The 16,290-nt window shown below is 39.3% G+C and overlaps 1 protein-coding gene across 1 annotated transcript in view; it reads left to right on the forward strand.

The window, feature by feature from the left end:
* The window catches only part of LOC141089047 (kelch domain-containing protein 1-like), a 210,138-nt gene that overhangs the window by 106,488 nt on the left and 87,360 nt on the right, over positions 1-16,290 (forward strand). Inside the window, exons 13-14 of the mRNA XM_073575317.1 lie at positions 9,147-9,234; positions 10,035-10,083. Coding sequence (XP_073431418.1) covers positions 9,147-9,234; positions 10,035-10,083 — 137 coding nt within the window. The remainder of the gene's footprint in view (positions 1-9,146; positions 9,235-10,034; positions 10,084-16,290) is intronic.

A 16,290-nucleotide genomic window follows, 5' to 3' on the forward strand; every position in this document is an offset into this window, starting at 1 on the left:
AGCCATTATCCACAAATGACGAAAACATGGAACTGTGGTGAATCTTCTCAGGAGTGGCCAGCCAACCAAAATTAACCCAAGGGCGCAGCAATGACTTATTCAAGAGGTCACAAAAGACCCCACAAAAATATCAGGAGAACTGCAGGCCTCAATTGCCTTAGTTAAGGTCAGTGTTCATGACTCCACCATAAGAAAGAAACTGGGCAAACATGGCCAGCATGACAGAGTTCCAAGACTAAAACCACTTCTGAGCACTTAGAACATAAAGGCTTGTCTCAGTTTTGCCAGAAAACATCTTGATAATCCCCCAAACTTTTGGGAGAATACTCTATGGACGGAAGAGACAAAAGTTCAACTTTTTGAAAGGTGTACAGTATGTCCCATTACGTATGGTGTAGAAGTAACAGCATTTCAGAAAAGGAACATCATACCAACAGTAAAATATGGTGGTGGTAGTGTAATGATCTGTTGCTGTTTTGCTGCTTCAGGACCTGGAAGACTTGCTTTGGTAAATGGAACCATGAATTCTGCTGTCTACCAAAAAATCCTGAAGGACAACATTCGGCCATCTGTTCATGACCTCAATCTGAAGCGCACTTGGGTTATGCAGCAGGCCAATGATAAAAGACACCAGCAAGTCCACCTCTAAATGGTTTAAGAAAAACAAAATTAAGACTTTGGAGTGGCCTAGTCAAAGTCCTGACCTCAATCCAATTGAGATGCTGTGGCATGACCTTAAAAAGGCAGTTCATGCTCAGAAACCCTCCATTGTGGCTGAATTACAACAATTATGTAAAGATGACATGGTCAAAATTCTTCCAGAGCATTGCAAAAGACTCATTGCCAGTTACTGCAAACGCTTGATTGCAGTTGTTGCTGCTAAGGGTGGCCCAACCAGTTATAAGGCTTAGGTGGTAATCACTTTTCACACAAGGCCCTGTAGATTTGGATATCATTATCCCTTAATAATAAAGACCTTCATTTAAAAACTGCATTTTGTGTTTACTTGTGTTATCTTTGTATAATATGCATATTTATTTGGTGATCTGAGACATTAAAGTGTGACAAACATGCAAAAGAATAAGAAATCAGGACGGGGCAAACACTTTTTTACACAATTGTAAATATAATTGGCAATGCCTTATACTGGATAAAAAAAATTTAAAAACTGGTTGTTAGGGATCTTCCTTTATAAATTGTGTAGTGAGGATACTGAGTGATGGGGGCTGAATCTGTGCCCCTTTTCACAGTTTTGGTTGTTCCCCATTCCCCATTGATCTCTACAACTAGGATCACAATAACTTGTCTGTCCGTGGAAAACATGTAACCAAAAACAACGTGGCATGTCCAGGTGGTTTGATTTATGGACGCTATACATAGGATATAAATACTAATCCATGACAGGTAGACCTTTGGTGTGATGAAAGTGGGGAATACAACACTATGGGCCCATTCACACAGCATGTCCTCCTGCATTCAGTGGCCCCGTCAGAGTTTACGTCTTAACCCCTCACAAAACGGGGTTTGGGCTTATGTGTTGATGGAGTCATTAACTATAGTGTTACAGACAGAGTGATCGCGTACTCTGTTGTACATCATTTTCAGCGGTATACACCTATTGCAGGCGGACAACAAGACGTAGTCTATAGTGATGGGCGAGTAGCATCATTGCTCATTTCTCACAGAGCATGCTCGGGTGGTCTCCAAGTATTTTGGCGTGCTCAGAGATTTAGTTTTCCTCTCTCAGCTGCATGATTTGTGACTTGTTTTCCAAATGTTTTATTTGAGTTTCAATAAATGGGGAGGATGGAGGAGGAAAGATGGGGAAAAAATGGGGGGGGAAGTAAAGGGAAAGAAGGAAAAAGGAAGGACAATAAAGTCCAAATATAAAGAAGACATAAAATGAAACAAGTTAATGCAGAAGCATATTATACAGTGAATTATTACAAAGGTAGGTATTTAAGCATATAATGTATTAATATATATGTTCCAAAGACCCATACACAAGGGGCCTAGGCAGGTGCACTCTGGGTGAAGACTTAACAACTCCAGCCATCTAGACCATTTCCTAGAATATTTAGCAAATTGATCATGCTCATTTGCAAATTTCAATTCAAAAGAATGATGAAGGCTAAGTTTGTCTATAATTTCATTAATTTATGGGGGTTTGGGGTTTTTCCAAAGAAAGGCAATACTATGTTTGGAGACTAGTAAAATGTGCATAATCAATAGCCTGTTAGAAGTATCAATTTTGTCTGCGTCCAGAGAAAGAAGGGCCAGACGAGGAGACAAAATAAGTCGTGTCCCTAGGATAAAATCGATAAGGTTAGAAATCTTTCTCCAAAAGGAAACAATTTTGGGACATTGCCAAAATATATGCAAGATATTTCCTGGCCTTCCACAACCCCTCCAACAGAGCGGAGAATTGTCAGGGTTGATTCTAAGAAGTCTAACAGGGGTATAATACCATCTCGTTAAAAGCTTGAAGTGGGTCTCAAGGAGTGATACTGAAATGGAAGAGGCATACGAGAGGGTTCATGCCTGTTCAAGGTCAGAAGGGTCAATTGTCGTGTGCAATTCGGTTTCCCATTTGACAATATTTTGAGTCTTTACTGCTTCAAAGCTATTGTTACACCATTTGTACATGTATTCAAAACTCCAAAAAATAATATGATCTATATTACAAATAAAGTTAACTGCTGGTTCAGAGACTCTCGGGTAGATAGTAAGGAACTCATGGATTATGTCTTTGAGGTTAACATATTGTAAGAAAGCAGGGGTAATAGATTGAAATCTTTCCTTGAGTTTATTGTAAGGTGTACAAGTAATGCCATCGTATAAATCTTTAATTTCAGAGTCAAAGTCCAAGTTCAGACCAAATGGGGTCAATGGTCTCATTAGACGCTTGAAAGATAACTGATAGAGCCAGATTTTTTATTGTGACTTCTTTGTTAGAGCCTCTTTTTGGAGCAGAGAATTTTTTCCAAGCTTCAGAAATAGCTTGAAAAATCGGATGAGAATTTGTAATTAATTTTTTATGAAGGAGTTGGTTCAGAATTAGTAGGTGAAGAGGTTTATAATTATTAAAGAACAGTTCTAGTTCATGCTGGTGTCGTATCATGAGGCCACCAGTATGAGCTTTGTTTGACTAAATTTGCAATGTAATAGGCCGTAATATTTGGGGAACCAGCTCCACCATAAGATTTATGGTTGTATAGAATATTTTTTGCTATTCTGGGTCTTTTGTTATTCCATATAAAGGAGTTTAATGAGGCTTGAAGGTTTGTGAGAGAGGAAGTGGGTATTTTTAAAGGCAGTGAGCGAAGTAGGTATAGGATTTTTTGGGAAAATATACGACTTGACCATCATGATTTTTCCCCACCAAGAAAGCCCATCATCTCTAGAAGTACGGAATTCATTAAAAAGCTTTTTAGTAAGCAGCTCTAAGTTTATTTTTATTAGAGAGTTTACGTTTTTGACGAATTTTAGGCCTAGATATGTCAGCCCATCAGTGGCCCACCCCCAAGGTGAGATGCCCTCAATTTCTTCTTGGTCTGATCCTAGGTTAAAGCCAAGTATTTTGGATTTTGAGTCGTTTATTTTAAAATAAGAGATTTTAGCAAAAGTCTGGATTAAGGTTTGTAAGGCAGAGATAGAGTTGCTTGGATCTGTGAGGGTAAGAATAATATTGTCTGCATACAACGCTATTTTAAAATCTCTGTGCAAAGTTTTGATTCCCGAGATCTTTGTGCTGTTCCTGATTAGTTGGGCCAGAGGTTCAATAGCCAATGCAAAAAGCAATGGTGACAATGGGCAACCCTGTCTGGTCCCATTAGCTATATTAAACGTAGAGTAAAGATGATTGTTGGAATAAACCCTCGCACCAGGGCCAGAGTACAAAGCCATAATACCTCTCGTGATCTAAGAAGCCATTCCAAATTTTTTGAGAGTTGCTTCGAGATATGACCAATTAAGGCAGTCAAACGCTTTCTCAGCATCAAGAGAGATAACAATGGCCCTGAGTTTGTTCGAGGAAATAAGCTTAATTATGTTAATGAGTCTTCTCATACCATCTATGGATTGTCTTCCTTTGATGAAGCCTATCTGATCATTGGAAATTAAACTCGGGAGGAATTGATTTAGTCTATTGGCCAGGATCTTTGCATAAATTTTTACGTCTGTATTGATGAGGGATATAGGTCGATAATTAAAAATTTGGCTAGTTTCAGAATTTGGTTTTGGGATTACCATAATTTCTCACTTCCAGCATCTCTTTGGGAAATTGACCTGTTTGGAAAGCTGAGTTAAATACTTTGACAAGGTGTGGGGTTAATATATTACTAAAAGACTTGAAATAATCATTACTAAACCCGTCTTGGCAGGGTGATTTGAATGTTTTAAGTTTGTTTATGGTACCTAGGACTTCTTGTTCATTGAAGGGAGAAGACAAAAATGATAAGTCTTCAGGGCTTTGGAAGGTTCATGCTGGAAAGAAATGATCCAATGTCTGAGGTAGATGGCTGCATATTGTGGTTGTCTTGGTTGATATTGTACAGATTTTTGTAATAATCGGCAAAAGCTCCTACAATATCTTTAGGGTGGACTAGGGATGTACCATTAGAGAAAGTTATACTGTCAATTCTATTCCGTTTCCATATATTCTTAATTCTCTTTAACATGTATTTTTAAAGGGCGATTTATAGATAAGTAATGTTCGCATTTTGCTGATCTAATAGATGAGTCGTAAAAATTGAATATGATTTTCCTTAACTGCAACCTGAGATCAGTAAGTTCTGATAATACAGCTTGTTTGTTAGAGGAAACAGAGGATCGACATAGTTCCTCTTCTTTAGATTTAATAGACTGTTGTAGGGTAAGGATTTTATCCCTATTAATTTTTTTTTGTCTGGAGGAAATTTGAATCAATACTCCCCTCCACACCGCCTTGTGAGCATTCCAATAGGTAAACGGATTGAGTAGGTTTGATTCGGTTTCACTAAAATAATTTTGTAAGGCTGAGCTGATTTCTGATTTGATGGTGGGGTTATGAATCAGAGAGGAGTTGAATTTCCACATGAATTGGGGATGAATTGGGGACCCTATTATCAGTTCTGCAGTTACTGGGAATGATCTGAAATAGATTTATTAAGTATGGAGCTGGAGGAGAACCTTGGCAAGGAGAAGACATCTGTAAGTATCAGATCTATTCTAGATGCCGACTGATGGCCATCAGAAAAATGAGTAAATTCTCTAGATGTGGTGTTCAAACAGCGGAATGAGTCGAATAGCTCGTGATTATAAATCCAGCTGTTCAAGGATTGCGTTTTTTGTCTGCTGGGAGAGGTGGAGTCTAGTACACCATCTGGCACCATATTAAAGTCCCCTAACAAAAGTAGGGTTCCTGATCATAAGGTGTCTAATTTTTTCATTAGCTTATTCAGGAAGCTAATTTGTCTGAAGGTGGGAACATAAGTATTAACTATTGTGAAGATTTGGCCGTTCAATTTGCACAGAAGAATATGATAATGTCCTTTTTCGTCTTTTACGTCAGAAAGCAATTCAAAGGAAATTGAGTTACTAATCAGGGTTAAAACCCCAGCTTTCTTTCATGGGCCGCAAGATTCAAATACAAATGGGAAATTTTTGAGATTTATAGAATGGTGGTTGTCTTTTTTGAACTTGGTTTCTTGAAGGCATACAACCTCAGGATGCATCCTGTTAATCTCCCTACCAATGGAAAATCTCTTCCAAGGGCTATTTAGCCCCCTGACATTGTATGATACAAATTTTATTTTCATGTTACAAGAATGGTTGGGTTCGTATGAAGTGGGGTAGAGGAAATGCAGACACCAGAGTGCACCTACCTTTGTAGAACTTAGTTGTCCAAAAACCTCAAACTATATACCTAATCGAAACCAAAAACAAAAGAGACACAAAAACAATAAGAACAAAATTGTCCTTCAGGAAGAGCCGATCCGGAAGGCTGTAATTCCTTAGTGGGGAAAGTTTGTGTATGGATCCCATTGGAGGCATCCCTTGACATAACAACACTATTCCCAGAAGGAAAATAATCTCATGTGATATATGAGTCCATAAAGTAGTAGAGAAGTGAGAAAACCTGTGGAAAGAAGAATAATAAGCAGTACAGACAATACATTGACCAAATAATCAAGAATTGTAGAGAGGCCTTATAACAAGGTGAGTAAATATATTGGCCAGGTCTCTCCGTTGGATCATCCCTTCTCTGACGAGGGCCCAGGGTCTTGAGAGTTGGAGATTCTATGGCGGTCAGGTGTCCTGTAGTAGGACAGGAAATCTCTTCCTTCTTTAGGTGAGAATAGGACGGTCGTCTTTCCTTTGTAGATTATCAAAAGTTTAAGTGGGAAACCCCATTTATAGGGGATATTATTTTTCCTCAAGGTGGAAGTGACTTGCTTAAAAGACTTTCTTCCTTCAATCGTTTCCTTCGAAAGATCCGTAAATAGCTGAAGGTGAGCATAGGGTTCTGGAAAACCTCCTAGATCTTTAACTGATTGTTGAATTTTTTCCTTAATCTTGTAGAAGTGTACCCTTAAGATGGTATCTCTAGGTAGATCTTTGTCGATATTCTGTGGTTTGGGAAGTCTGTGGATCCTATGTATGATGAGATCTTGGTCTGTAAGTGTATGTAGTAATTTTTTGAAAATTGTCTTGACGAAGTCTTCTAGTTTATCCGGTGAGATAGATTCTTGTATTCCTCTTATTTTCAAGTTGTTTCGTCTGTTCCTGTCTTCTATATCCACAACTTTAATTTTAAGTCTGTGAAATTCAGATTTGAGGTCATGGGTGTCTTTTGATAAATCATCAGTGCGTTCTTCCACTACAGTTAGCCGTTTTTCGTGGTTGTCTAACCTGCTGCTAAATTTATCCAAGGTGGACGGTAAAATTTTATTTTGGTTTTCAAATGATTGCGACATACTTGACGTGATTTTCTGGGCGAGAGTATCCATGTAAGAGTGCATGGATATAACATCCAGATTTTAGGAAGGAGAAGGATTGGTGTTATCCATCTTAAATTTTGACCTTTCCGGCGAAAAGTTTGGTGAATTATCTCCAGACTCAGGACTTGAAGCGTCAGCTGGCGATGTGAATTTTTCAGAAGTTTTACCAAGATTTTTCCTTTTTGATGAGAGAGATGTATCCATGACCTCTTTATGAGGAGATCTGGCCTTAAATGGGTTAACGATATCCACTTGATCTTTAAAGTTAGGATTGTAAGAATCCTGAAATTTTTGTGATTTTTGAGGAGTCGTGTTAGACACTTTCATTGATTTGGACACTGGAGTAGCCTTGTGACTCATCTTGTGCCCTTTTTTGAAGCCTGCCTTGCAGGGATGATATTAGAGAGAATTGATATTATTGGTGATGTTTATACTGAATAAACGTTAAAAATATAGAAAATTCTTGTGTCTTCCTATGCCATTTTATAAAAGGGACCGTGAGGAATGAGATACACCACAGAATCAGATGGTACTTTTAATATTGTATGATGCATACAGTAAAATCCTTTATTAACTGCGCGCTGATATAGACGCGCTCCCTGTGACTTTAAATGCAGCCATGACAGGCGGCTAGTCTTCACACAGGGCTCAGTGACGTCAGTCCCCGCTCATAAAATATGCAACAGGGGAGCCGGCAGCTGATACATGGCACCGCTGAAGAAAGGCAGATCACCCCAGTGGAGCTGCACAGGAGCGGTGGGGAGCGGAGGTAACATAGAAATAGGCACAAATCACGGACTATTTTGTGTCCTTCCACCTCACAGATCTGTTATGACAGGAAAATGGCGTACTTGAGATAGGACGTTGAGATGAAAGAGATCCCTCCGCAGCCGTTATAGCTCCCGCAGCCCCGCACAAAGCAGGGGAATATAGCTAAATTAGGACACCCTGGGACTTCCAAAGGGTCTAAAACAGACAAGAGGAGTTTCCAAAAAAAAAGTCAATGTCTTAATTATGCAACAAGAGAAATCCTGTCAGATTAGGCACAGGGTGGGGACTATTTTGTGTCCTTCCGCCAATCAGCTGGTATATGACAGGTTTTTTGTAAAAAAGTATCTCCAAAAGACAATAAAAATCTTTAAAATGTGGTAGACAAGCGTGGAGATACTTTTTCTGAGGACAAGGACAGCCGGTGGGTAATGGAGGGAGCAGGGAAAGGATTTTTTCACTCACGGTTCAAAATAGTGTCACCTTGCAGTAAAATGGCGGGAAAAGGCCTCAGATTTCAAAAATGTATTTTTTAATGTCCAAAGCTCAGACAAGGGGTATCAGAATGTACCTCTGAGTAACGAGAAAATAATCCTTCCGTGGGTTATCGAAGAGAGCGATATTCTTTTGCTTTATTTGTCGCTTTAGGAGATGCCTCCTCAGAGATCCTGATCCGTGCGTGTTACACCATTGCCAGCTCAGGCAACGCCCCCATGATTTGCAATTGTAAACAGGCTGAATACATTCCCTAACAAACAGGCATTCCACACATGTATTCAAGCTGTCTAGCAGTCGCAAATCATGTAGCAGAGTCAACGAAAACTAAATCTCCGAGCACGCCAAAATACTCGGAGACCACCCGAGCATGCTCGGGGAGACCTGAGCCACGAGTATACTCGCTCATCACTAGAGTCTACTGTAGGCCACTGTACACCCTAATAAGACTTGTATTTTCTGCTTATGGTCATAATACACTAGTAAGTGTTATAGGTGTTCTTTTCTTGTTTTTGCTTATTGTTTCCAGTTTCCATTCTCCAACCTTTCTCTATGTCCTCTTTCCTTACACCCAAAAACCCTCACTTTCCCCTTTTATCACCCAACATTCTTATAATATCAGACTGGTTGTTCAAAAAATACATACTGTATATGGACTTTATTATCTAGTTTTAACTCCCTCAATATGTATGATATGATTGGGAGGATCCAATAAAGTGTTTTGTACAACCTGAAAATAACTGAAAAAATATTGTTAAAATTATGAAAAATTGCATAAAGATTTTTTTTTATAGAACATGTAAATCAAGTGTTTCAGTTTTACAATTCAGGTTTTAGATTGAGAACTATATGTGAATATAGTATGGTCACATTTTTACATTTTTTTTCCTTCCAATATTAAAGCTTTTTGTATTTGGTGGAAGAAATGAAGAAAAAGACTTCAATGATGTAATGGCTATGAAACTCATAAATCCTTCTGACAGACAACCCAGTAAGTTATACAATGCAATGTTACAAAAAGGACTTAAGTGTATATTCTTAAAAGGATGGTCTGGAAGTAAAAAATGTTTAAATCCTAAATATTTATTTTATGTCATAATCTAATCCTTTTTTCCAATATTCCTTAATTAGAAATTCCATATCATTCGCTTACTATGCTGTCTTTTTTTTTTCAACTGGTTCCTGTGTGATAATGGTTTGTTTGAGAATCCCACTGCATGCCGCATTACTCAAACGAGACGTCATCAGGGGCAGAGGCTGTGGTCACTGGCACAGTCTCTGCCTGCCCCACCCTTAAACGAATTGTCATCAGTGATCCGTTTCAGGGGCTTGGCTAGTCCTTGCAGTATTGTGCATTCGTCGGTTGTCAGTTTCAATAGATGCTCAGTAGGATTTTGTATATTGCACAGTGACATTGCGCTCCCTTGACAAAACAGATGAGAAGTGATGAGCCGGAAAGAGTGCACTGTCAGTGCAAATTGCAAGGAAAGAACAAGCAAGCAAAGTTTAGTGATGTCACCAGCCTCATCCCCTGAAGACTCGTTTGAGTATCCCAACATGCACTGGGATTCTCAAACAAAGCATCATCAAACATTAAATAGTAAAAAAAAAAAAAAATAAAGCAGTTACAGTAGTGAGGGAACGATAGGGACTTGTTAATAGAAATATGTTAGAAAATAAATTAGATTATGATATTAAATAAACAGACATTTAGGTTAAAAGTAAATGTTAGTTTAGGACCACCCCTTTAAATACTGAGTTTAACTGCTTGATATCTTTAATTCTTTGCAGTCATGAAAGACATTCTGTTAGAATGCGGGATTCAAGGCATAAGCAATGGGTATGTATAATTTTGTAACTCTTTGTAAATACTGCCTAAACTCCATGAATGAATTGTAATGTCCAATACCCTTTCTATGTCCGGGGTCACACTTGCGAGTGCAATGGGAGAAACTTGCGCAAGTCTCTCGCCTCAATACCCGGCACTGCCGCCAGTACGCGGGACTGGAGTGTGCGGCTGCATGTATTACTATACATCATCCAAAAAGATCAAGGAAGCATAATGCCATAAAATAACAAAGCTTTATTAAAGTCAATACCAAAAACACATAGACAAATATAAAAGGAGATACATATCCAATATGACACCACAAGGTACATATGTTACACAGTTATATATACCAAAGACTAATATGCTTAGTGCTACAATATATTCTGAAGGGCAAGATCAAAAAATTAATGTAGTAAAACGCTGTGCAGTAAAAAGCTGGATCAACAGTATAACCCAATGGGCACTCTCATAAAAGTACTGCTAAAATTCAATATAAGTTAATGTAAAGTTCCACTGCCCATTGGGCAAAAGACAAATATGAGATGAACAGTGGTGTTCCTATTGTTTAAGCCAAGAGGTGCCCAGAAGTATATTGATAGGTAAATTTATATGCAAAGGCTATAGTGGTCAGCATGCTCCATATTGGTATTAGTGCCTAAATACATGGTCCGTAGGACCAATATAGCATGATACCACCACTACCCCTGCATTACCTGCCACCCCAGATAAAAGTGTAAAGAGAAAGCATACCACCTTGTGGTGTCCCCGTCCCCGACGCGCGTTTCGCGTTAGCTTCGTCTTGGGGGATAAGTGAGTGTGGCTGCATATCTGCTGTGACCTTATGTACATGTCCGTTATCATTAAATTACCTTGCACATGTGCAGATGCGATCCCGCAACTCCCGACGTGTGACGTCATCTCCGGGATGCGCCCTCCAGCCGCTCAGCCACACCCCCATCTGGCACATCATGATGAGGAGGAAGCTAGAGCAGGACAGGAGGTACGCGTCTCCAAGACAACTCGCATCACTGCAAGATCACGTTACAGGCAGCTTAGCCACGCCTCCGTCCGACGTGTCAAGTTAACCTGCGAACATACTCAACACAGTGTCTGCCGAGAGGGTGAAAAGGCAAGATAGGGGGTGCAAATAAGGAAATATATGTGATAAATGTGATAATACATAAAGTGAAATGAAAATGGAAGTATAAATAAACTAAAATTATACATATAAATAGAAGTGACTCTCGAAAATACAAAATGACAGACATATATTAATTATGATATTGTATATTCATAAATAAACACACCTCAAGTAAATTATAATTAAGATAAGCTCATTATGTAATAAATGAACTCATATAAAGTGCAATGTTATATAAATCTATTACACCTAAAGTGAGAAAGTGCCAATAGCTAAATAGTTATACTAAATACCCCCATATGTATAATAAATTCAATACATGTGAACATCCTTCATGAATGGTAGTGGGAGCATGGTAAATTCATCAGACTCAATGACTAAATATAGTCCAAATGCATACAGAAATACAAGCAAGTTGATATATGCAAGTTAATAAGGATAAATTCCTCACAGTGAGATACCTTATGTGTTACAATTACACACAAGGAATAACTCCTACACGCAGTATCTATATAAAGCCAATAGACGTCCATACTTATATATACAAAAAAATTCCTTCATGGATAAATCATTCCATAAAAAAGGAGAAGATTCTCCCAACATCCACAATTAGGACAACATTCCTGATTTTCTATTTCTCTGTTTTCTCTTCTTCAATTCATCTTTGTAGGAGTCCCAAAAAGGTAATGGCCGGATGTAGGACTGCTCTTACGATTCCAAGGCATCCCAAATTTTGCTTGATTAACTCCGTACTCCATCACTCCCAAATCATACAGGTCACGCAGGGAATAAACTATTTACATGTGTAAGCTCTGAAAAATAATAATAATAATCGTATGCTTTCTCTTTACACTTTTATCTGGGGTGGCAGGTAATGCAGGGGTAGTGGTGGTAGCATGCTATATTGGTCCTACGGACCATGTATTCAGGCACTAATGCCAATATGGAGCATGCTGACCACTATAGCCTGTGTCTATAAATTGACCTATCAATATACTTCAGGGCACTTCTTGGCTTAAACAATAGGAACACCGCTGTTCATCTCATGTTTGTCTTTTGCCCAAAGGGCAGTGGAACTTTACATTAACTTATATTGAATTTTTGCAGTACTTTTATGAGAGTGCCCATTGGGTTATACTGTTGATCCAGCTTTTTACTGCACAGCGTTTTACTACATTAATTTTTTGGTCTTGCCCTTCAGAATATATTGTAGCACTAAGCATATTAGTCTTTGGTATATATAACTGTGTAACATATGTACCTTGTGGTGTCATACTGGATATGTATCGCCTTTTATATTTGTCTATGTCTTTTTGGTATTGAATTTAACCCCTTCATGACCAAGCCTATTTTGACCTTAATGACCAGGCCATTTTTTGCAATTCTGACCAGTGTCCCTTTATGAGGTAATAACTCAGGAACGCTTCAATGGATCCTAGCGATTCTGAGATTGTTTTTTCGTGACATATTGGGCTTCATGTTAGTGGTAAATTTAGGTTGATAATTTTTGCGTTTATTTGTCAAAAAATCAGAAATTTGGTGAAAATTTAGAAAATTTTGCAATTTTCAAATTTTGAATTTTTATTCTGTTAAACCAGAGAGTTATGTGACACAAAATAGTTAATAAATAACATTTCCCATATGTCTACTTTACATCAGCACAATTTTGGAAACAAAATATTTTTTTGTTAGGAAGTTATAAGGGTTAAAAGTTGACCAGCGATTTCTCATTTTTACAATAAAATTTACAAAACCATTTTTTTAGGGACCACCTCACATTTGAAGTCACTTTGAGGGGTCTATATGGCAGAAAATACCCAAAAGTTACACCATTCTAAAAACTGCACCCCTCAAGCTACTCAAAACTACATTCAAGAAGATTATTAACCCTTCAGGTGTTTCACAGGAACTAAAGCAATGTGGAAAGAAAAAATGGACATTTTAATTTTTCCAACAAAAATTTTCTTTTAGCATCAATTTTTTCATTTACACATGGGAAACAGGATAAAATGGATGCTAAAATTTGTTGGGCAATTTCTCCGGAGTACAACGATACCTCATATGTAGTCATAAACCACTGTTTGGGTGCATGGCAGGGCTCAGAAGGGAAGGAGCGCCATTTGACTTTTTGAATGGAAAATATGCTGGAATATTTAGCGGTTGCCATGTCGTGTTTGGAGAGCCCCTGTGTGCATAAACATTGGAGCTCCTCCACAAGTGACCCCATTTTGGAAACTAGACCCCCCAAGGAACTTATCTAGATGCATAGTGATCACTTTGAACCCCCAGGTACTTCACAAATTGATCTGTAAAAAAAAACAAAACACTTTTTTTTCACAAAAATTTTCTTTTAGCCTCAGTTTTTTCATTTTCACATGGGCAACAGGATAAAATGGATCCTAAAATTTGTTGAGCAATTTCTCCTGAGTGCACAGATACCTCATATGTGGTCATAAACCACTGTTTGGGTGCACGGCATGGCCCGGAAGGCAAGGAGCACCATTTGACTTTTTGAATGGAAAATTAGCTCCAATCGTTATCGGACACCATGTCGCATTTGGAGAGCCCCTGTGCACCTAAACATTGGAGCTCCCCCACAAGTGACCCCATTTTGGAAACTAGACCCCCTAAGGAACTTATCTAGATGTGTAGGGAGCACTTTGAACCCCCAAGTGCTTCACAAAAGTTTATAACACAGAGCAGTGAAAATAAAAAATAATTTTTTTTCCTCAAAAATGATTTTTAGCACACTATTTTTAATTTTCACAAGGCTAACAGGAGAAATTGGACCACAAATCTTGTTGTCCAGTTTGTCCTGAGTACGCTGGTACCCCATATGTGGGGGGGAACCACTGTTTGGGCACACGGCAGGGCTCAGAAGGGAAGGAGCGCCATTTGACTTTTTAAAATGCAAATTACTTCCAATCGTTAGCGGACACCATGTTGTGTTTGGAGAGCCACTGTGTGCCTAAACATTGGAGCTCCCCCACAAATGACCCCATTTTGGAAACTAGACCCCCTAAGGAACTTATCTAGATGTGTAGTGAGCACCTTGAACCCTCAAGTGCTTCACAAAAGTTTATGACGCAGAGCCGTGAAAATAAAAAAAAAATTTTTTCCCTCAAAAAATTATTTTTTAGTGCGCAATTTTTTATTTTCACAAGGGTACCAGGATAAATTAGACCCCAAAATTTGTTGTCCAGTTTGTCCTGAGTACGCTGGTACCCCACATGTGGGGGGGAACCACTGTTTGGGCACACGTTGGGGCTCGGAAGGGAAGTAGTGACATTTTGAAATGCTGACTTTGATGGAATGGTCTGCGGGTGTCATGTTACATTTGCAGAGCCCCTGATGTACCTAAACTGTGGAACCCCCCCACAAGTGACCCAATTTTGGAGACTAGACCCCCCAAGGAACTTATCTAGATGTGTGGTGAGCACCTTGAACCCCCAAGCGCTTCACAGAAGTTTATAACGCAGAGCCGTGAAAATAAAAAATATTTTTTTTTCCACAAAAAAAAAATGATTTTTAGCCAGCAATTTTTTTTTCACAGGGGTAGCAGGATAAATTGGCCCCAAAAGTTGTTGTCCAGTTTGTTCTGAGTACGCTGATACCTCATATGTGGGTGGGGACCACTGTTTGGGTACACGTCGGGGCTCGGAAGGGAAGTAGTGACATTATGAAATGCTGACTTTGATGGAATGGTCTGCGGGCATCATGTTACATTTGCAGAACCCCTGATGTACCTAAACTGTGGAACCCCCCACAAGTGACCCCATTTTGGAAACTAGACCCCCCAAGGAACTTATCTAGATGTGTGGTGAGCACCTTGAACCCCCAAGTGCTTCACAGAAGTTTATAACGCAGAGCAGTGAAAATAAAAAATATTTTTTTTTCCTCAAAAAAAATGATTTTTAGCTAGCAATTTTTTTTTTCACAAGGGTAGCAGGATAAATTGGACCCCAAAAGTTGTTGTCCAGTTTGTCCTGAGTACGCTGATACCCCATATGTGGGGGATGACCACTGTTTGGGTACACGTCGGGGCTCGGAAGGGAAGTAGTGACATTATGAAATGCTGACTTTGATGGAATGGTCTGCGGGCATCATGTTACATTTGCAGAACCCCTGATGTACCTAAACTGTGGAACCCCCCCACAAGTGACCCCATTTTGGAAACTAGACCCCCTAAGGAACTTATCTAGATGTGTGGTAAGCACCTTGAACCCCCAAGTGCTTCACAGAAGTTTAGAACGCAGAGACGTGAAAATAAAAAATATTTTTTTTTCCTCAAAAAAAATGATTTTTAGCCAGCAATTTTTTTTTTCACAAGGGTAGCAGGATAAATTGGACCCCAAAAGTTGTTGTACAGTTTGTCCTGAGTACGCTGGTGCCCCATATATGGGGGGGAACTATTGTTTGGGCACACGTAAGGGCTCGGAATGGAAGTAGTGGCGTTTTGAAATGCAGACTTTGATGGAATGGTCTGCGGTCGTCATTACGTTTGCAGAGCCCCTGATGTGCCTAAACAATAGAAACCCCCCACAAGTGACCCCATTTTGGAAACTAGACCTCCCAAGTAACTTATCTAGATGCCTGGTGAGCACTTTGGACCCCCAAGTGCTTCACAGAAGTTTATAACGCAGAGACGTGAAAATAATAAAAAAAAAAATTTTCCACAAAAATATTTTTTTAGCCCCCAAATTTTTATTTTCCCAAGGGTACCAGGAGAAATTAGACCCCCAATGTTGTTGTGCAATTTTTCCTGAGTACGCTGATACCCCATATGTTGGGGTAAACCACTGTTTGGGCACACGTCGGGGCTTGGAAGGGAGGAAGCACCGTTTAACTTTTTGAACGCAAAATTGGCTGGAATCAATGGTTGCACCATGTCGCGTTTGGTGACCCCCTGATGTGCCTAAACAGTGGAAACCCCTCAATTCTAACTCCAGCCCTAACCCCAACACACCCCTAACCACAGCCCTAACCCCAACACATCCCTAACCCTAATTCCAACCCTAACCATAACCCTAACCCCAACAGACCCCGAACCCTAATCCCAACCCTAGCCATAACCC

This window comes from Dendrobates tinctorius, unplaced genomic scaffold (assembly GCF_039654945.1).
Source record: "Dendrobates tinctorius isolate UK_male_01 unplaced genomic scaffold, ASM3965494v1 ptg000044l, whole genome shotgun sequence".
In the NCBI taxonomy this organism is placed as follows: domain Eukaryota; kingdom Metazoa; phylum Chordata; class Amphibia; order Anura; family Dendrobatidae; genus Dendrobates; species Dendrobates tinctorius.